The following is a 23,426-nucleotide window of genomic DNA, read 5'->3' on the forward strand; positions in this document are numbered from 1 at the left end:
CCAGCATCTTCACCTATCAGCTCACAACTACCTGTAACTCCATTCCCGTGGGTATCTGGCGCCCTCTTCTGGCCTCCTTCGGCACTTGCACTCACATGCACAAACACACAGATGCACAAATATACAGAATTATAATTTAGATAAATCTAGGATCTGGAAAGACGTCTTAGCAGTTAAGAGCACTGGCTACTCTTGCAGAAGACTGGGGTTCAATTCCCAGCATCTACATGGTAGCTCATAGCTCTATAAGCCTTGTTATAACTATAACTATAGTCTATACTCCACAGGATTCAATGCCCCCTTCTGTACTCTGTGGACTCCAGGTATACAAGTGGCACACAGACACACATACAGACATAAAATATAATTTTAAAAGGTTATATAAATTAAATCTTGAAACAAAACTGTTTCAGAAACTTTAGTTTTCACTTTAATTCTTCTAATTTAATGTTTGACCATGGTAACGAATTGTCTCAACAATATACATTTTATGTGAATATATATGTACATGTATGAATATCCAACATATTGTAATACTATTTTTGTATGCCTTCTGAATACCTTCATTATTCAATGTTTTCAAATACTGAGGGGGAAAAATACACACACACACACACACACACACACACGAAAAAAATATGTAATAAAACTGTGTACATTGTATATGGGCATAAAAATAAATTCTGATTTGTTCAGTGGAAGGTCAAGCCATAAAATCCCACAGCAATTATGTTACATCTTGTTCAAAACTACTTTTAAAAAAACGTATTTGTGCTGGGCGGTGGTGGCGCATGCCTTTAATCCCAGTACTTAGGAGGCAGAGGCAGGCAGATCTCTGCGAGTTCGAGGCCAGCCTGGTCTACAAGAGCTAGTTCTAGGACAGGCTCTAGAAACTACAGAGAAACCCTGTCTTGAAAAACCAAAAAAAAAAAAGTATTTGTGCCAGGCAGTGGTGGCACATACCTTTAATCCCAGCACTCAGGAGGCAAAGGCAGATGATCTCTATAAGTTTGAGACCAGTTTGGTCTACAGAGCTAGTTTCAGGACAGTCAGGGCAACACAGAAAAACCCTGTTTAAAAAAACTAATATATATATATATATATATATATATATATATATATATATATATATATATATATATATATACACATATATACATATATATAAAATTTATTATATATATACTGCATTTAAGAAAAACATCAAGAAGAACTGGACACTAACCTATTAAAAGTGGCTATTCTAGAAGCAAAGTAAGAAATAAAAATCTTTCATATTTTCATCCTTTTTCTTCATATTTTAGTATTATCTCAATTTATTTTTATATGTCCATACTATTTCAAGTAGATAAAAAAACAATAGAAATAACTTAAAGGATATTATACAACGCTCGCTTTTTTTTTTTTTTAAGATTTTCTGACTCAGTCATATCAGATTATTTGCTGGCAAACAAAGATCGGAGCAAAGCTGTTCTGTGAACGAGTTGATCGGTGTTGACTGGAGCTTTTGTCACAGAAGACCATATGTATTGAAATACATTCTAGGCTGGAGAGATGACTCAGTGGTTAAGAGCATTGCCTGCTCTTCCAAAGGTCCTGAGTTCAATTCCCTGCAACCACAAGGTGGCTCACAACCATCTGTAATGAAGTCTGGTGCCCTCTTCTGGCCTGCAGACATACACACAAACAGAATATTGTATATATAATTAATAAATAAAAAAGAAAGAAAGAAATACATTCTATGTCGTTCCATATAGAGAACCAAAATCGGCTTCGGCCGCATGTATGAGAATGATAGGGGGAAGTCTTCGTCTACCTGTCTGAGTGGGTATCTCCTTTTGTAGCTCGTGCTGTCCGGAACGTGTGATCCTCCTGCCTCAGCATCCCAAATGCGGGCTTTACAGATGTGGGCCACCACGCTGGATGGACAGGGAAGGATTCGTTGCAGCAGGAACGCTCTTGGGACTCTGCGGTCACCTGGTGAAAACAGCCTGGTGCCTGCAGGCTAGCCACTGAGCCGACTGTTCTCACTTACCCTTGCCGCGGGCACAGCTTCTCAGGACTCAGCACCTGTCACCTGCCCTTGCACTCCAGCCCTGTAATCATTTAGGGCTTGTTTACACCTCACTTTTCCCAGATTGCCCCACCCCCATGAACATATCCACACCCATTGCATTCCATTTTATTTCTACTTGTATGCAAAGTCTGTTTGTATTACAGGGGTGTGTGTGTGTGTGTGTGTGTGTGTGTGTGTGTGTGTGTATACATGAAGACAAAACTCTTACACATGAAACAAATAAATAAATCTTTTAAACCCCTAACTCTGTGGGACTGGAGAGATGGCTCAGAGGTTAAAAACACTTTTTACTCTGGCAGAGGACCCTCAGTTCCCAGCGTCCACCTGAGGCTCCAGTTCCAAGGGATCTAGCATCCTCTTCTGGCTTCTGTGAGCACCCATATACATGTGGCACACACATACACAAGAATAAAACAAATTTAAAAGGAAAAAATAAAAATAAATAAAAACACCTTACTTCGTAGCCCAGGCCTGGAAATTTCTCACCTCCAGCCTCAGCATTGAGAAGCTAGGATGCCAGGCTCCCGCAGAGACCCTCTGCGCTCCACTCCCTGCTTCTCTCCTTCTGCTTTTCTTATCTAAACAGCCTAAGTTTAAGACGTGACTCACAGACAGGCCCTTCCTGTGAAGTCAGATAGATAGCAGTCTATCTGATCCTGAGTTCCCTTTACCACGGGGGAAGAAAGTGTTCAGCAACTTGCCCGATGTACTTCATGACTTCATTTCAGCCAAGTGTGGGGACCAGACAGGATTTGTTGGTGACCGGCAGACCAGTACTGGAGCCCTCTGATTCCATCTCGGTGTGTTTGGTAAGAAAACCTAGAAGGGCCTGAGGCCTTGGGCTCTCTTCAGCCTGCTCTACTACTTCTGTACAGTGGTTCCAAGTTCATTATCTTCTGTTTCCTTCTATTCTTGCCCTAAGATTTATATTTTTAGGGAGTCTTAACCGTGTAGTCTTGGTGATCTGGAACTCGCTACACAGACTAGGCTAGCCTTAAACTCACGGAGATGTAAATCCTGTCTCTGCCTCCTGAGTGCTGGGGTTAAAGATGTGCACCCTCATACCCGACTCTTGCCCTAGCTTTTATTTCTCCTGTTTAATCCCCATGTCTACTTTCTTTTACTAAATCCTATTCATTCTGTTTGTCTTTGTTTTTAATATTTTCATTCCGAAAATAATGAATATTTATGTCATTCACCATCATAAATGACGGTTTCTTCTGGCCTCTGACTCTATTTGTTCCCATTAGTTTTGTTTCTCCAATCACCGGCCACAGATCATGTATATGGATATGCATATGGATATGGATATGGATATGCATATGGATATACCCGGATGAGGATTCCCGGGCTGTCTGTCTCGCTAAATTGCCCTCCAGTTCTTTGAGCCTTTCCCTGGTGCTGCCAGTTCTATCATCCTATAATTAGTATCTGATTTGGGAATTGGCTTTTCTTTACTCATCACAGGTAAATTTTAGGCTCAGTATTTTAGTTATCTTTTTTAATTACTACTGGCTAGCTCAATAATAAAATCTTTTTTTAAAAAAAAACTAATAATCATACATTTAGAGGGTGTTTTTGTTTTGGGAGGGGTTTGTGTAAATATGAACTGTGATCTTGCAGTGATGGGTTTTTAAGGCCTGACTTGCATACACTTTCAAAGCAGATAACTTGTGATATTTAGACGACAGCTCACAGCATAGAGCTGAGTTTCTCTCATATGGGGCCCTTGCCCTTTTCAATGTCTGTTCTTTCAAGTGCACTGCCTGCTTTCTTATCAAGACCGCAGTTTCTCAGTGATGTGATCCTTGCAGTAAAAAGAACATTGGCCTGTAGTTTTTGGATGGAGCACCTGTGACCCTTTCCTGCTGTGACCCTGTGAGGGCCACACAGTCCCCTGAGTTTCAGCATCAAAAACTGCAAAGGGAAGAGGGATGATTTCTGTGTGCTTGTCTGTTCCTAGCCATCTCTGACTGTTTTTCTCTCGGGATCTTAAGAATCTGTGCATGAACGTTGGGACGATAGATCAGCAGTCTTGCCGTTCACATCAGGGACTCGTAGGATTTGGGGATCTGAGTAGAAAAAGACAGGAGGATGGGAAGCATTTCTCCTTTTTTCATTTTGTTGACTCATTATTTTAACTTCTGCTTGTCGGGTACAACGTTGTGGCAAACTTTGTCAAGCTCAGCAGAATAATTTCCAAATATCTGGACTTCCGCTAAAAAAAAAAAAAAAAAAAAAAAAGAGTAAAGTGCCATTACATCCGGTAAGAATTGGGAACTTAGAAACAAAGCAGAAATTAGAAGAAATAACGTAGGAATTAAGAAAGCCATCTGGGTAAAAAAAAAAAAAAAAAATGAAAAGGCTCAGAACTAAAATGTTAAATGCAATTGAAAGCGAACACGTTGAAACCTGGAAAGCAAGCATCCTCCTGGTCATGGTGGTACATGCCTTGGGAGCCAAATGCCTGGTAGATTGAAGCAGAAGTTCTCCAGCTGGAGGCCAGCCTGGGCTATACAATCAGGCGAACACGCATTTATAAACAGGTCTTATCATGGCCATCACACAGTTTAGGGTCACGATAAGGATTACAACACAAGATAAAATGTGCTACCTCATAGAGCGTATCAGAAAAGATTCAACCACACACACATCCAGGCAAGGAAGAGACTGGAGAATCTTCAAGAGATTATAAGAGAATATTTCAGATAAAATGCATAGAGTTTAGTCTTGAAGTGTTGAAGGGGCATTGCTGATCAGCAGTTATGATTAACCAGACTAGCTTTAATATATAATATTCAGCTTTAATAAAGGAAAGAAAAAGGGAACTTACAAAAGCCAAGGTTCCAGCAAGGAGCACAGGAAAACAAAGAGAAGGTGGGCCACACACCAGCAAGATTTTATAAGTAAATTTTAGCCTAAGGGGGACACGCCTTACAAACAAGGTGATTGGCTGGGCTTCCCCTTCAAAGAGTAAGTATTTTAACAGTTAGAAATTCAGTGTAGAGAAAGGAAAAGACATACAAGGGGTATAATTCTAAACAGAAATCATTAGCCTCCATTTAGGAAAATGAAATGGCACTCACTTGGAGGGCGTCACTGACCAGGAGAAGAGACAGCTAAGAACTTGTATTGCAGAAGATAGAAAAATTGGTTTGGGTTTGAGTTCTCCATGCCATCTTAGCAGAGCAATAGGAACAGTTCTCCCCATTTTGTCTAAATAAGACAGAACCAAACCAAATACAACTATATACAATAGGAACAAATAATAAATATAAAATTACAAACAACAAACAATATTAAGCAAGAAACATATAACAAAAGTTTTACTAAACATTCTATTCAAGGAGTCTAAATAATGTAGAGGGTAACTACAATTATCGAATATTTAATCCCATCAAAGATCTGAGAAGGGAAGTAATATTAGTTAAGCAACCAGGAAGTACAAACGAGAAACTTCCAAAATGTGCAACAAATGACAGAGACAACTGACTACCTGGGTAATTACCCAAAGTCTCATTTTGCAATGTTGAGGCAACCAACTTTGGCTAAGGCCTGACACAACTAACATAACATTTTTCAAAGGCAAGGAACTTTTTGTAGAACTATCCTACCCTGTCTTAGCAAGATAAGACAATTCTGTTTTATCCACTTATGGATATTCTGTATCTTTGTCAGTAGTTGAGGTATGGGCTTTTCTTTGCCCAAAGGCCAGTTCTGCCAAGAAGACAAGCTCCCAGTGGAGTGTCTTTGGTGCTCAATGTTCTCTCGGGAGTAGAGCGGGGGTGTTGCCAGGAGTGATTGTGTCTCATAAGTACAAAACTCTAGGTTAGATTAAAGGCCATTTTCTACAGCTCTTCAAAGAGGTCGAAGATTATACTATCTATACAAAATATAATCTCTATGTATCTAAAAAAACTGAATATCCTAAATATAAATATGACAAACATATATGACTATTGATATATAATTCTCAAAACCTATCTAACTTGGAGACTAAGAGAATAAACAACTGTGCAATAAATGAGGACAATGATCTCCAAATGTAACAATGTGATTACATAAATAATATCAGAGGTAGAAATGTACATTGCAATATGGTAAATATCTCAATATAACAATTATTTTAAACAGAGGTAGAAGCATACTCTCATACAATAAATAGAGGTAGAAGCATACTCACATACAATGTTCAATATACAAGAATCAACACCAATGCAATTTTCTAAAAACAATAATTCACAAATACCAATCATCCCATAAAACCAGTTAATTCCCCCTTTTATTTCAATAAACACCCCTGAGTCCATATAATACCTCCCTCATCCCCTCAACCCTATACCAACTACTAAATGATGTCCTTAAACCTGAGGGCAAACTCTGTTGGGAGAGGGGGCGTCGTCCTCTAAGATTGCTTCCAGCTGACATGGGGGCAACATTCTTCTCAGGGGGTCCTGTGAAAGCAAATGATGGTAAAATTCCCAGATTAACATTTGGTCAAGAAAATTGTAACTAGCCTCTGAGTGTTTTGAGGAGGTCCGGCCAGAGTGTTGTTAAAATTGTGCACCATTCGAAACTGTCTTGTGCAGTTGGTACCAAAAAACAAGTCTAATTTTAGCGCTATTAAAAACATGACGTCATAGTAGCCAGGTGAAGTTGATGTTGTCGGGCCCCATCTTCATCCTGGAAACTTCAAAGATTACTGAAGGAAAATTTGTTTTGTTACAGAAAAGGTAAACATTATCTACAAAGACATATACAGACATATATATATATATATTCAATGAAAGGTATAATAAAGACAGAGACAAATATGAGGAAAGGCAAAGAAAGTTTATCAAGTATCATTATTATTATTATTATCATTATTATTATTATTATTATTATTATTATTATTATTATTATTCTGTCCCATATCATGGCTCCTGACCTGAGACAGAAACTCTGAGATATCTCTTATCAACAGGCTTGGAATTGAAGAGAGACTGAGCTATAGTCCAACTCCAAAACAAGCTCTACATACTTATAAATAAAAGCACAGTAATGTGTATATATATAATATATGATATAATATATATAATATATATAATGTTTTATACTTACTAAACCTATTCGGGTTCCATATTGATCCATATTGGGTTATAACTAGTGTCCATCCACCAGTATTTAAATATCCAGGGTCCCTTAAATTCTTTGAACATGAGTGGTTTCCTGTGGAGATAAGAAAAGAACCCTGCCTCCCAACCTATATGTTTTTCTTACCATCAATATGATCGTCATCCTCGTGAATGAATTATTTTTCTTTTCCAAGGGGCTTCTCCTCTTCAAACTGAAACTTTATTAATTTTGATGGTATCCACAATTTTTCCTCTCCTGTGGAGACAAGAGCAAAACCCCTTCCCCAATGCAGCACATCTCCTGGCTTCCATTGCGAGGTCAGCACATCCTTGAAATAAACTGGTTGATTTAATTCAGCAGACTTTTCCATTATCCAATATCTTTCTGCAGCCGTTGTCCCCTTCTCATTAGTGTTGAGAAAATTCAAGGTTAATAAAGCATTATGTAACCTATTTCTAGGGTTATTTTCCACCCCTTTCTGTTTGTTTAACATATCCTTTATAGTTCTATTTGATCTTTCTATGACTGCTTGACCTGTAGGATTATATGGTATACCTGTAACATGCTTAATATTGTAATAAGCAAAAAAAAAAAAAACGTTTCATTTTCCTAGAGACATACACTGGACCATTATCTGTCTTTATTTGTGTAGGTATACTCATGATGGCCATAACTTCTAATAAATGAATGATTACTGAATCAGCTTTTTCTGAGCTTAAAGCAGTTGCCCATTGAAAACCTGAATAAGTGTCAATGATGTGGTGTACATATTTTAATTGGCCAAATTCTGCATAGTGGAACACATCCATCTGCCAGGTTTCATTTCTTTGAGTGCCCTTAGGATTAGTCCCTGCAGGCAGTGGTGTTTGGTTATAGAAAGAGCAAGTAGGGCATTTCTTTACAATCTCCTTAGCTTGTTGCCATGTAATAGAAAACTCTTCAAGCCTTTGCTATTGACATGATGTTTTTTATGAAATTCAGAGGCCTGCAGCACACTACCAATCAACAATTGATCAATTTCTGCATTACCTTGTGCTAGAGGACCTGGCAGACCTGTATGGGATTGGATGTGTGTTATATACATAGGTTAAAGCCTGTTCCTGATCATGTCTTGTACCTGGATAAACAATGAGGTTAGTTCTGTATCATCAGGTATAAATTCAGCAGTTTCAATATGTAAGATAACTCTTTGCATATTGTGAGTCAGTAACTATATTAAGAGGTTCTTTAAAATCCCTTACCACCATAAGAATGGCATATAATTCTGCCTTTTGGACAGAATCATAAGGACTTTGTTCCACCCATGGCATATAATTCTGCCTTCTGGACAGAATCATAAGGACTTTGTTCCACCTTACTCAAATCTTCTGATTTGTAACCTGCCTTCCCTGATTTATTAGCATCAGTATAAAATGTACGGGCTCCGGTTATCGGAGCAGCACGGATGATTCGAGGAAGAATCCAAGAAGTTCTCTTTGTAAAGTTAAGCCTCTTGCTTTTTGGATAGTTGTTATTGATTTCTCCCAAAAAATTAGCACAAGCTCTTTGCCATGGTTCGTTATCTTCCCATAATTTTTTTAGTTCATCAGCAGTAAAAGGCACTATAATTTCTGCTGGGTCTATGCCTGCTGATTGACGAAGTCTCAATTTGCCTTTTATAATTAATTCAGAGACTTTTTCCACATAAGTTTTTAATTTCTTACTTGGTTTATGTGGTAAAAAGATCCATTCTAAGATAATATCATCTCTCTGCATTAAAATTCCTGTAGGAGAAATTTTGGAAGGTAATATGACAAGAATACAACTGAGCTCTGGATTCACCCTATCCACATGTGCTTCCTGCAATTTTTCTTCAACCATTGTCAGTTCTTTTTCTGCTTCAGCTGTTAATTCTCTGGGATTGTTTAAGTCTTTTTCACTGTCCAAGGTTTTATTTAAATGAATTATCATATCAGATGTTATCCCAATAGCCTGTTGTAGGCTGGAAATGTCTCCTAACAACCTGTGAAAGTCATTGAGAGTCTGTAGCTGATCTCTCCTAATTTGTACCTTTTGTGTCTTAATTTTTTGCAAACCTATTTTATAACCTAGATAATTAATAGAATCTCCTCTCTGAATTTTTTCAGGAGCAATTTGCAATCCCCATTTAGGTAAAAGTATTTTTACTTCTTCAAACAGTCTTTCTAAAGTATCCATGTTTGAATCAGATAACAGAATACCATCCATGTAATGATAAATTATAGACTTGGGAAATTGCTTGCATATTATTTGCAATGGTTGATTTACAAAGTAGTGGTACAGGGAGGGACTGTTCAACATGCCCTGTGGGAGGACGGTCCACTGGTATCTCCTTGTAGGTTGAGAGTTATTATAAGTAGGCACTGTGAAGGCAAACTTTTCTCTGTCTTTTTCTTGTAAAGGTATAGTGAATAAACAATCCTTTAAATCAATAATTATGAGAGGCCATCCTTTTGGTAATAAAGAGGGCAAAGGAATTACAGATTGCAGAGAACCCATAGGTTGAATAACCTTGTTGATAGCCCTAAGATCCATCACCATTCTCCATTTACCAGATTTTTTCTTAACCACAAATACAGGAGAATTCCAAGTGCTGGTAGATTCTTCTATATGTTGAGCATCTAATTGCTCTTGTACCAGCTGTTCTAAAGCCTGCAACTTTTCCTCAGCTAAAGGCCATTGCTTTGTCCATATTGGTTTCTCAATCAACCATTTTAGAGGCAGGGCTGTTGGTATCTCTGAAGGGGCATCAATTGGTTTGTGTTCTTGTACAGCCCGAACAGCTGGTTTTTACCGTCTGTAATATCTTTTAATATTTTCCTCAGAAATATAGGCTCTAGAATTTGGGTATTCCATTGCTGCACAAGGTCACAGCCCCATAAATTCACTGCAATATTAGCTACATATGGCCTTAATTTTCCTATTTGTCCTTCTGTCCCTCTGCATTCAACCCATCTCGTGCTCTGCCTTACTCGAGATAGGGTTCCAATTCCCAGGAACTGAACATTTACGTCCTGTAGAGGCCAATACGGTTGCCAAGATTCTGGAGTAATGATACTTACATCCACACCTGTATCCAGTAGGCCAGTAATAAAAACACCATTTACACACTCTTAACTTTGGTCTTTGTTCATTTATAGAAGTCTGCCAAAATACACGTAACTCATCAGGCCATTTTTGCTTTTAACAGCAGGCATGGGGCTTTCTAATTTTCCTGATGAGGATGTTCTCTGCAGTAACTGGAAATAACTGGACCACATTCGCCGTTGCCTTGTCTATCTCTTGTTGACTTACACTCATTCGTCCAGTGTCTGCCTTTTCCACATCTCCTACATAAACCTGAAGGCTGAGTCCTACGTCTGTTATTTCTAGAAGAGGCATTATTATTATTATTATTTCTGGAAATCTGTTGTCTGCAATTCCTTTTAATATGTCCCATCTTGCCACAATTAAAACATTTGGTAACTTGATGCCTCCTTTTTGCATTAGAAATTGCTTCTTCTACCCATGCTTCAGTGCCATAGTCAAATGTATCAACATTCATTGTATGCAAGACCCATTCGTCCAAGGACGCTGATCTGATCTTTAAAGGCCCCAGGATCCTTTTGCACTCCACATTGGCATTCTCATAGGCCAAAGACTCAATTATTATACATCTTGCTTCTGGGTCAGATATCCCTATTTGTATATCTTTAGTCTTTGTAAAAAAATCACTAAAGGGTTCTCTTTGACCCTGTTTAACTCTGATATATAATTCCATTCTCTGTCCTGGGTCTTGAACCCTGTCCCAAGCCTTTAAGGTTGCTGTAGTATATATGGATAAGGTGTGTTCATCATAATAACTTGTTCTAGAGGATCGGAGAAAAGTCCTTCACCTAAAATTTGATCTAGGGAAATCTCAATTCCCTTCGCTCTTTCCTGCTTGTCTGAACATGCATTTCCAATTTAATTGCGATCCGCTCTCTAGAACAGCTGATACTAATTGTATCCAATCGTGGGGCTTATAGACCAAGTTTTGAGTATCTCTCTAACAAAGGACGAATGTAGCCCAAAATTCATAACAGCTTGTTTAATTTCTTTGAGATCATTCTTATGGATGGATTCCCATGTGTATTCCTTGATGACCCTGGGGTTTTTGGAACCAGTCACCTTTTTTTATGTTATTATTGGAAAGGCAGGTAGAACTTTATGGAAATTATCCCATAGAGTTTTACTCATTGACGGAGTTAAATTTCACCTTTCTACCATTTGCTCCTGTTCATCAGAGTCTATAATTTCCTCAATCTTTTCAAATCTGCTTACCATTGCCTTCTGTAAGGCCTGGATCTCCTGTCCAGAATTATGCTCCAAGGCCTTCATGGAGGATTCTAAAGTATGAAGTTTGTCCAGTAGAGTTAATATCTCATCCTTGGATAGAATTTTCATGGCATGAATTGTGCCTTCTTGTATTGACAATCTGTCAGCCAATCTGTCATATCCTTTAGACAAAGTCTGATTGTCACATCCAGCAATTTTAATTCTCTCTGATAATGTTTCAGTTCCTACAGACAGGAACTGATGTTTACGATCCAAATCAGCTGTTCCCTCCTCCACAGCAATGAATCTCTCCTTAATATCAGACTGTATCTTTTCTAAATTTTGCTCAGTTGACAGAGTCATATCAGACAAAGACCTATCCCCTCCTTGAGAACTTCAAACTCTGTCTTGAGGAGGTTGGTGTCAGTCTGAATTGTTTTTGCAATACCTCAACCGACTTAAAGTTGTCACTCAAAACAGTTGTGCCCTTTCTTAAGCATTCAATCTCTGCTCTTAAGCATTTACCCTCTGCCCTAAGAATCCTGGTTTCAATCTGTAAGGACTTTATCATTTCTCTATTATCAAACCCTGTAAGGAAGAAACCAAATACAAGAAAAATTGCAAGCCCTATAAATATCCAAGTTATGGGAATATCATATGTATCCTGCAATATCTCTGCCATGGTATAATTAAATAGGCTGCAGAAGCCTTCAACGGTGATATGGTCAGACATTTTTTTAATCGAAAGAAATTTTACCTGTAATGACCGTTGCCTGCCAGTAGGTGGCGGGGTGCACCTGGATCCACGTGGCTGGAAAAAGTCAGAACCGGAAAGGAAATTCTAAAAAATAGAAGCTCACAGACCATGCACTGTGTGGGTTATAGCTGGGCGGGGGAGGGCGCCACCTGAGGGGATAGAGTGGCCGAGGGAGTGCGCTTGGGTCGAGTCACGTGCCCTGCGGTTCCTTTGCAGGCTCGCTCCCTGGCTTGGTTGCTCACACCTTACTTCCGCTATCGCTATCGTGGCATAGGCAGTAACAGCTCAGCAGGAGTGCCAAACCGAGTCTGCAGTACCGGTGGAAGAAGCCGGGAAGCCGGTCAGGCATGTGCTGTAACGGCAGCGGGGTTGTGCTTGTTCAGTGGCGGCTGCACAAGCTGGAACGCCAGGAACAGGCAGTAACTGCTTGTCTCCAGCAAGTCAGGGCTGAGGCCGAACTCAGCCAGGACTGGCACTGCCTGAGGGGTTAGTGCATTTGGGCTGAGTCACGCATGCGCATCCTGTGCTCTGTACAAGCAGGGCTGGGACGGGCTAGTCTGGGAAAATGTGCTGAGATCGAGTGCAGGAGCATGCAGGCAGCTGCGGTGCAAAATTGTGCGCTGGGCGACCGCTGAAGCAATCAAAAGCCCAAGGCCAAATCCCTGCCACGCAGCCCAGGAACCGGAGCTAAAGGCTCCCAAATGCCCCACGTTGGGCACCAAAATGAAGGGGTGTGGTTGATCAGCAGTTATGATTAACCAGACTAGCTTTAATATATAATAATCAGCTTTAATAAAGGAAAGAAAAAGGGAACTTACAAAAGCCAAGGTTCCAGCGAGGAGCACAGGAAAACAAAGAGAAGGCGGGCTGCACACCCACAAGATTTTATAAGTAAATTTTAGCCTAAGGGGGACACGCCTTAAAAACAAGGTGATTGGCTGGGCTTCCCCTTCAAAGAGTAAGTATTTTAACAGTTAAAAATTCAGTGTAGAGAAAGGAAAAAGACATATAAGGGGTATAATTCTAAACAGAAATCATTAGCCTCCATTTAGGAAAATGAAATGGCTCTCACTGGGAGGGCATCGCTGACCAGGAGGAGAGACAGCTAAGAACTGTATTGCAGAAGATAGAAAAATTGGTTTGGGTTTGAGTTCTCCATGCCATCTTAGCAGAGCAATAGGAACAGAAAACAAAATAAACCCAAACTCTGAAGAAGACAGTTAAGAATGATCTCAAGCCAGGCATTACAGCTATGCCTTTAATCCCAGCTCTCAGGAGGCAGAAGCAGGTAGATCCTTGAGTTTGAAGCCAGCATGGTCTACAGAGTTCCAGGACAGCCAGGACTGCTCTACAGAGAAACCCTGTCTCAAACAAACAAACGAGAATGAGCATTCAGAAAAATAAACTCCAAACAAGCCAACAGCCTTGAAAGAGAAGCTGTGTTAAAGTTATGAACCAACACCCTAGCCAGGCAGTAGTGGCACAGGCCTTTAATCCCAGTACTTTGGAGGCAGAGACAGGAGGCTCTACAGAGTGAGTTCCAGGATAGGCTCCAATGCTACATAGAGAAACCCTGTCTCGGGGGGTGGGGGAAAATAGAAGAAGAGGGGGAGGAGGAGAATCAATGCCCTAATGGGTGGTACAACTTAGATCATTGTGGAGAAATCACTTATGAAAGATATTTAGGGTCTGGAGAGATGGCTCAGGGGTTAAGAGCACTAGCTGCTCTTCCAGAGGACCCAGGTTTAATTCCCAGCACCTACATGTCAGCTACTACTGTCTGTACCTCCAGTTCCAGGGTATCCGACACCCTGTTCTGATCTACAAAATCCTGCATGTGGGGTACATAAGCACACACAACCTCTCTCTCTCTCTCTCTCTCTCTCTCTCTCTCACACACACACACACACACACACACTAAGATTAAATAAATAATTAAAAACACAAAAACTTAAAAAATATATTTAGGGAGTAAGTTGGAAAATAATTAGATAAAAACTTTATGTTCCTTAAATTACATCTTCCTGTGTGATGTGGGGACTTAACTGAAATAGTAAGTCTAGAAAGTACTGTATTACGTCCGTAGCTGCTGTCCTGGGTGGCTTTCTCTCAACCTAACACGAACTAGAGTAATCTGGAAAGAGGAACCTCAGTTGAGAAATGCCTTCATCAGATTGACCCACAGACAACTCTATGGGACATTTTATTGATTGCCACTGATGTGGGAGGGTCTAGCCCACTGTCCTCACTGGCCAGATAGATGATCCTGGGACACATAAGAAAACAGAGTGAGCCGCTGTGTGAAGCCAGCAGTAAACAGTGTTCCTCCGCGTTCCTCCGTGGCTGCTTCAGTCTCTGCCTCCAGGCCCCTTGCCTTCCCTCACTGGACTCTGACCTTGAATATATAAGAAATCAATCCTTTCCTCTCCAAGTTGCTTTTGGTCAGTGTTTTATTATAGTGATAGAAAGCAGAGAAAAACAGCTATAGTATTTAGATGCCCTAGAGGTAGAAGCAATCCAAATGTTTATTAGATAAATAAAATACATTACACATGCACACTGGAACATCAAATTAATTGTTTTGAGACAGGCTCTTACTATGTAGCCCACACTGGCTTTGAACTGGAGGTAATACTTATGCCTTGTGACTGAGATTACAGGCATTCACCAAGAGGCACCCTTAGCCTTTAAATGAAAATCCTGACACATCTCATACTTGGAGGATGTTATCACAAGCAAAAAGACATAAAAAGCTAAAGACTGAGCTGAGCATTTAGGCTCTTGCCTGTAATTCCACTACCTGGGAGGTTTAGGAATGATTGCTGTTAGTTCAAGGTTATTGACTGAGACCCTCTGGTTCACACACACACACACACACACACACAGGAACAGAATGAAGGAAAGCAGGTAGCATATGACTTTACTTACATTAAGTATATAATCAAGTTCATAGCAGCAAAGTGTGGTGTTTGCCTAAACTGAGAGGTTTGTTTGTTTTGTTATCTATCTATCTATCTATCTATCTATCTATCTATCTATCTATCTATCTACCTAAAGACAGGGTCTCTCTACATAGCCCTGGCTGACCTGGAACTCATTATGTAGACTAGGCTGACCTCAAACCCACAGAGATCCACTGGCCTCTGCTTCCTGAGTGCTGGGACTAAAGGCGTGAACTACCATGCCTGGCAAAAGTTGTTTAATGAGTAGATAATTGTTTTTTATTAAATGAAAACATCTTGGAAATTAGTCACAAAGAAACTAAGGTATTGCTGAATTACATATTTGAAGTAGTTAATTAAGATGGTAAATTTTATGCTATATGTATATTTCATCAACATTTGTTTTTAAATATGCATGATATAATTGAATTTTATTAAATTTTATTTTGAAAAAATAATTTTAAAGATTTATTTATGATGTATACAGTGTTCTGTCTACATGTATGCCTGAGGGCCAGAAGAGGACACCAGATCTCATTACAGATTGTTGTGAGCCACCATGTGGTTGCTGGGCATTGAACTTAGGACCTCTCAAAGAGCAGACAGTACTCTTAACCACTGACCCATCTCTCTCTAGCCCCCTTGATTTTAAATTTTATATATGCATGAAAAAGACAGATATAAGGAAGCTTGAGTATAAGCTAGCTGGTGTATGCTAGAACTGAGCCCCCAAAGTTGTTCTCTGACCTCTATGCATGTATGCACGCATGTGCGTGCGCGCATGCGCGCGCACACACATACACACACTAAATAAATGAAATGACAATATGCAATTTTTTTAGGTTTATTATGTATACAGTGTTCTGCCTGTATGTATGCCTGCATGCCAGAAGAGGGCACCAGATCTCATTATAGATGGCTATGAGCCACCATGTGGTTGCTAGGATTTGAACTCATGACCTTTGGAAGAGCAGGCAGTGTTCTTAACCTCTGAGCCATCTCTCCAGTCCCCGATATGCAAAGTTTAACTTTTATATGCTGTTGTCAGTGTGGTGAAGTTTTCTAAAGTTCTTTGGTAACTTCAGATTAGACAGAGTCCACCTAGAAGTTTTTGTTTATTTGCTCATTTAAACATCTGTTCCGTTTTAGTAGTGGACACTGATGTAGCACAAATAATAAAAACCTAGAGACAGATGTTGGGGTTCAACCTGAAGATCAGAGAAGCAAAGCAGCCAAGCCACTAGAGAGCCCTTACCTCTATGAAATCTTCAGACTGAGAGAGCGAGTTCCTGTCTCATCCTGCCTTATATTCCTCTCTAGTGATGGGATTAAAGGCATGCACTACCACAGCTCAGTTTCTATGGCTGCCTAGTGTGACTATTATGATTAAAGGTGTGTGCCACCACTGCCTGGCTGTATGGCTGCCTAGTGTGGCTGTTTTGTATTCTGGTCTTCAGGCAAGTTTTATTTATTAAAATACAAATGAAATATCACTATGCACTGAGTGAAGAAAGAAGCTGTGTGTCGGGGACCAGTCTCAACAAAATCACCTCTTGCCAGGGTAGGGGTGTGGGGATTTAGAAATATTAGTAAAGAATACAAAGACGCGTGTGAAAATAACAAAACAGAAAAACCATAGAATAGTACCAGGAGGGAGTTCCAGTGACTACTGAAAATCCCCAAGTTTAATTTTCCATACACTTTTGTACCCCAATACCACAGGGGGAAGAAGACAAAGACCTGCATTAACATGATACAATCTAGAACCGTTACTTGCTTCAATATTTTGAGACATCAAGTCATTATCATTCTATTGTTTAGGCAGTGAACCCATCCTAGACCAAGTATCCTGAAGGCAGCCACTCCCAAGGTCAAACCTCCTGTTTCAAAAGAAGGAGCAGAAGTATGCTTGAAATTCCTGACCATGGGTCAGCATGAAGTGGCTCTAGCTGTATGGGCCACCTTATGTCAAAAGAACCAAGTAACCACATCCTGACTCAGGATGTACCCTGATTGCTGTTAATAGTTGAGCAAGTTCAAACTCTCTGACCTTCAGACAAGGTGGAAATAGGCTCACAGTTTTGGGCTTCCACAGCAGTGAAAATGAGGAACAGAACACACCACTCCAAAGCTTGGTAGCGATTCCTGTCATGACCAGAAGTCAGGCAGGAGGATCGTGGGTTCCAGTCAATTTACGATACAGTCAGTTGGGCAACATGGAGATCGTGTGCCAGGAAGTCAAGGGGTGAGTCTGTAGCTCGGGAGAGCACGCTGCCCAGAGTGTGCAGGCCCTAGGCTTGAATTTCAGCACTGGGTTAAAAAAAAAATTAACAAAAGGGGGGATTTTAGCTGATGTGAACTTCCAAATGAAGTTATCTTTTTGATATGCATTTAAATCAATATCTTAGATTCTAAATTGCCTATCAGAGAATGCTGTTGAGTGTCTATTTTGGTGAAAGATTGCAAACCAGACTACTGAGAGCCTCTGGCATCGAGGGGGGTGTATCACCACGTAAAGTCCTCATAAGAATACCTATTTTTACAAAGTTAACATTTTCTTCATCTTTTTTTGCAGATTTAGCAATGGAGTCTTTCTCTGCTGACACCAATTCAACTGACCCACACGCACCGCCTCCATTTAATGCCCAACAAATCCTCTCCATGGTCATTCTCTGCCTCACTTGTCTCCTGGGGCTGCCAGGCAACGGGCTGGTGCTTTGGGTGGCTGGCCTAAAGATGAAGCGAACCGTCAACACGGTTTGGTTTCTCCATCTCACGCTGGCCGATTTCATCTGCTGCCTTTCCCTGCCCTTCTCCCTGGCTAACCTGATTCTCCGAGGCTACTGGCCCTATGGCTTGTTCCTATGCAAACTTATCCCATCCATCATCATCCTCAACATGTTTGCCAGTGTCTTCCTGCTTACGGCTATTAGCCTGGACCGCTGTCTGATGGTACACAAGCCAATCTGGTGCCAGAATCATCGGAATGTGAGAACAGCCTTCACCGTCTGTGGATGTGTTTGGGCTGTGGCCTTTGTGATGTGTGTACCAGTATTTATATACCGTGATCTACTCACTACAGACAATCACAGTATGTGTATCTATAATTTTGATTCCCACAAGAATTTTGATTATTGGGACTACATGTATAATATAGATCTACCAGAAAGCAATACCACTGACAACGCCACTGCTCAGCTAATAGGACAAATGGATGACAGATCAGAGCCTTCCTCTTTCCAAAAAAGTGATGACCGTCAGACAGCTGTCACGGCCCTCCAGTTGCAAATATTCCAAAACTCTTCTGAAGATCCATTCCCTCTAGATTCAGCAAGACTGTCTAGTGAACAAGGTCACAACAGTGTAAAACAGCCCCGTGTGCTCACACCCGCCATCCCCAGTGGGCTTCCTGTGGAAGATCACAGAACCAACACACACGCTGATGCTTTTCTCTCTGCTCATACAGGGCTTTCCACTACTGCTTCTAGCAGTGACGTACACCACCCTGACCAGTCACATGATTTCCAGGATGATTATTCTACTCAGTTCAGACACAGCAATCACAAGCCAACACCTCTGGTGGCAATGAACATCACAAGGCTGGCGGTGGGCTTTCTGGTGCCCCTTTTCATCATGGTGACTTGTTACAGCCTCGTTGTCTTCCGAATGCAAAAATCCAACTTCAAGTCTCGGAGCAAAACCTTGCGGGTGGCCCTCGTGGTGGTGACTGTCTTTTTTGTCTGCTGGACTCCATACCATATTGTTGGAGTCCTATTGCTGATTGCTGACCCAGAAACTCATTTGATGGAAGCCGCATTATCCTGGGACCACATTTCCATCGCTTTAGCATATGCCAATAGTTGCTTCAACCCTTTCCTTTATGCCCTTTTGGGGAAGGACTTCAGGAAGAAAGCAAAACAGTCCATAAAGGGTGTTCTGGAGGCGGCCTTTAGTGAGGAGCTCACGCACTCCACCAGCTGTACCCAGGACAAAGCCTCGTCAAGAAGAAACAATTTGAGTACAGATGTGTGATGTGGAGTGGGGGACTTAAGCAGATGTTCCCAGGTGAATACTGATAAAGGATGGCATGGTGAGCAAGACACTTACAGTTTGGTGGCTCTCAGAGGGCTCTGATTATTGACATCAGTATCATTTGGAAACATTAAAGATGCAAATTTTCAAGCCCCATCCCAGACTTGTTGACTCAGAACCACTGGCCCATGGGGACCAGTGTTTTAACAGGCCCTCTTGCTTCTGATTAATGTTAAGTTTTACAATCATTTGGCTTGGTCTGCTCCTATCCCTAAGTTGTGTGAGACAAATAACTTAATCATCCGTTTTCAGTATTAATCTCTTTTTTTTAGCTGCTTTTATTGTCCTGAGTGAAAGATACTCCCTTATTGTATAGCTTTATAGTGCTGATGTTGGTGGTGGTTTTCGTGGGGGGAAAATAAGATACAAAAAAGAAAAAGCCTACAAAAGCAAAGAGTGATGAGTTAGAGACTGGGACAGCAGAGAAAAGCACACGTGTCTGCGACTTGGAGCATCCTCGGATAATTCCAGGTGCCTATGAGTACCCTAAAGGAGCACAGGTATGCGTGAACACTTTCCTGTCGTGCAGTGTTTTGGAAGCTGTGGTTTGGAGTGCTCTCTTCCCTGTGCATCCCACTTGTTCATAGAACCATCTATCTATCTCTCTTTTCGTTTCTTTTCTTGTTTTGTTTTTCAAGACAGGGTTTCTCTGTGTGGCCCTGGCTGTCCTGGAACTATGTAGACCAGGCTGGCCTCGAATTCAGAGACCCCCCTGCTTCTGCTTCCCTGAGTGCCGAGATTAAAGGCCATGTCCCATTGCTTAAGTTCTTGAAGTCCCTTTTTCTTTTCCACACTGGGTCTTGCTATCTCCTGCTGGGGATGGGGGTACACAGCACCCTGCCTGGCCCCCTTCTTAGTCTTCCACATTAGACTTCGTGCCTCACGTAGAATAAAACAGATGCTTTTCTCCTCCTTCCAAACCGAGTCTTAACGGAAGGAGGAATGCACGAAAGGTGGAACTGGCATTCTTCAACTCACTCCCAGGTCCCTGCACTCTGACGGCAGCACTTCAGAAAGGTTTGAAACACGACTCTAGGTACCTCGCATGCCAAAAGTGCCAGGCACACTCTCTGTGGAATTTTTTTTCAACTCAGTATTTCCCTGGACCATGGTATTATAAATATATGCTCCCAATTTTAAAGGAACTGTTGAATGATGGAATGCAGGAGGCCTCTTTCTCCAATGCCCAGTAATTCCTGCCTCTCCCTCTTATCTCAAGAGAGCATCTTGTCGAGAATTGTAGCTATTTATCCTGACATTTACCGTGATGTGCCCAAGTCATGCGCTTACACTGCAGATTTTTGTAGATAGGATAAAAATGGTTTCCATATTTTCATCCAACATCCCAGTGTTGATTAGTGAGTATTATACTTTAGTTTGTTCGTGACCATCCATTTTTCTTTTACTTTTTATTGTTAGGTTTTGTTGCCTTTTGAGCCAAGGTCCCTCTGTGAAGCCCAGGCTAGCCCCAGACTCACAGGTCTCTTGTTACACCCCCCCCCAGCTGACTACACAATTTTCTTTTCAATACATTTCAATAGCACCGCTTTTCCTGTCCTTTCCGTTTTTATATTAACACACATTAACCTTCCACAGACGAGTCATGTGACTGAGCCATATGTGCACACAGCACTCACGCTTCCAGCCCAGCTTCATCGTTATTCCACTTTCTAGTTGATTTGGTTTTCTTAGACAAGGTCTCAAGAATCCCAGATGGTCTCAAAATTGCTTTGCAACCAAAGAGAATTTTGAGCTTCCAATCTTCCTGCCTCTACCTTCACCTCCACATGCAGGATTAAAGACCACTATATCGTCTTATATGGCGCTGGGAATCAAAACCAGCGTTTCATGCATCCTACCGAGGTGTTCCCCCAGCCAGCTCAGGCTGACATTTTTGGCTCTCCTGTATGAGACTATGTGGTACTTCTGTGTTCACTTCATCATCTTCCCATAATGTCCTCCAGTTCCATCCTTTGTGCTAAAAATAACAGGATTTCTCTTATCTTTATGGTAGAATAACACACTGTGTGTATTTAACACATTGTACCATCCACTCAACTGGTAACAGACACCAGGTTCTACATCTTACCTATTATACATAGCACTACACTAAACCTTTAAATTAACTTTAAAAAATTAGCCACTCCCACCATCTTCTATTCTTTTTTTTTTTTTAATGTGCATTGGTGTTTTGCCTACATGAGGGTGTTAGGTACCCTGGAACTGGAGTTACAGTTGTAAGCTGCTGTGTAGGGACTGGGAATGAGCCTGGGTCTTCTGGAAGAGCAGCCAGTGCTCTTAACTGCTGAGCCATCTCTCCAGCCCCTGGTATTTCTATTCTTATGTGTATATTTCACATGTTAAATCACTGAACCTCAAGCTTGTTTGCACAAATTGGCTGAGCTATCCAGATGCGTTCACCTAGAGGCAGGAAACTAAACCTATGTTAGTCTTGTAAAAACGTTTGTTTGGTTGTTGAGGGAAGAGTCTTAGGCTACAACTGTTTTATAAACTACTGCACAGAAACATTTCAAATTACTAAAAATCTTTCATTGTTGCGAGGTAATTTAGGGCAGAAAATAGCACTTTTACCTTTCCAATGTAAGCTTATATACCCCATATGAATAAACACTTTTATCCGCAAGGCTCTGGGACTCACAGATCCTGTTCATTCTCTTTTTAGATTTTAGATGTGTGAGCGTTTTGCCTGCATGTGTATCTGTGCACCACCTGCATGCCTTGTGTCCACGGAGGTTACAACAGGTGTCTGATCCCTTAGAGCTGGAGTTACAGGTTGTGAAGCATCATGTAGGTGCCAGGAACCAAATCCTGATCCTCTGCAAGAGCAGAGTGCTCAAAACAACTGAGCCATTCCACTAGGCCCCACCTGCAGGCTCTTGGTTTGACACTTGACCTGGACGACAACCGCTAACTACGCAGCAAATGGAGCTCATGTGAGTGACTGTAGACTGCTGTGACATCAAGGCCGGGCTTCCGGTCCCCTAAGGCTCTGAATGTCCAGGCATCAGGTCCTGGGTTACTGTAAAGAGCATAGGGTGAATAATCTTGGCATAATATGAAGACTGAAAGTATAGTAATTCTGGCAATAACTGACTTCTCCTGAGAGATCTCTTTACTTTTGGGTTGTACTCAAGAAAGTTCTACAATTAGATATCCTCATTTCTGATTTTACAACTCTGATGAGAATCTTTACCTATTTGATACTCTCGTCCCTAGAAAGTCTGAAACAAGGACCCAACCCCTCCCTTGGTGTAGGAGGGTCATCTGTCTATGTGTTACTTTCATTGGTTAATAAAGAAGCTGCCTTGGCCTTTTGATAAGCCAGCCCTTAGGTGGGTGGAGTAGACAGAACAGAATTCTGGGAGGAAAAAAGCAGAGTCAGGCAGAAACACCATGAATCTCCGACACGAGACGGACATAGGTTAGGATCTTTTCCAGTAAGCCACAGCCTCGTGGTGCTACACAGACTTAATGGAAATGGGGTAATCAAGATGTGAGATTTAGCCAATAAGAGGCTAGAAATAATGGGCCAGGCAGTGTTTAAATGAATACAATTTGTGTGTTATTATTTCGGGTGTAAAGCTAGCCGGGTGGGAGCCAGGCAGGACAAAAAGCAGGCCTGCTCGCCTCATCACTACACTCCCTTACAGTATAGTATCCTGAATCTTTTTAAAAATTACATAATACACATAAAAAATAATAAACATATTTTGATATTCTCTCTACCCCCAACTCCTTCAGGAACCCCCCCCCACCTCCCTACCCATCCAACTTCATATTCTCTCAAAAAAAAAACAAAAAACAAAAGACAAAAATCAAAAAAGACACACACACTGAAAAAGGAAAATCAATAAGACAAAAAAAACAAAAAAAAAAAAAAAAAAAAAACCAGGAGGTGGTGGCACACACCTTTAATGTCAGCACTTAGGAGACAGGTGGATCTCTGAGACTGAGGCCAGTCTGGTCTACAGAGTGAGTTCCAGGACGGCCAGTGCTACACAGAGAAACCTTGTCATGGAGAAACAAAAACAAACCAACAACAACAAAAAGCACAGACAAAGAAACATGAAGTCTCTTCTGTGTTGGCTGCTCCGGGACATGGGGA

General features: G+C 41.0%; 1 protein-coding gene across 2 annotated transcripts; it reads left to right on the forward strand.

Moving 5' to 3' along the window:
* The first annotated feature begins 2,714 nt into the window (after positions 1-2,714).
* On the forward strand, positions 2,715-21,944 carry C3ar1 (complement C3a receptor 1). Of its 2 annotated transcripts, none has more exons than XM_038319070.1 (2): positions 2,715-2,886; positions 17,784-21,944. In XM_038319070.1, exon 2 carries the CDS (start codon positions 17,792-17,794, stop codon positions 19,238-19,240), a length of 1,449 nt encoding a protein of 482 aa, XP_038174998.1. In that variant the 5' UTR covers positions 2,715-2,886; positions 17,784-17,791; the 3' UTR covers positions 19,241-21,944. The 2 variants fall into 2 exon arrangements, with proteins under 2 accessions (XP_038174998.1, XP_038174999.1); XM_038319071.1 differs by having other exon boundaries at positions 2,715-2,877.
* Positions 21,945-23,426: the final 1,482 nt, after the last annotated feature.

Source organism: Arvicola amphibius, chromosome 2 (genome assembly GCF_903992535.2).
Source record: "Arvicola amphibius chromosome 2, mArvAmp1.2, whole genome shotgun sequence".
NCBI lineage: Eukaryota > Metazoa > Chordata > Mammalia > Rodentia > Cricetidae > Arvicola > Arvicola amphibius.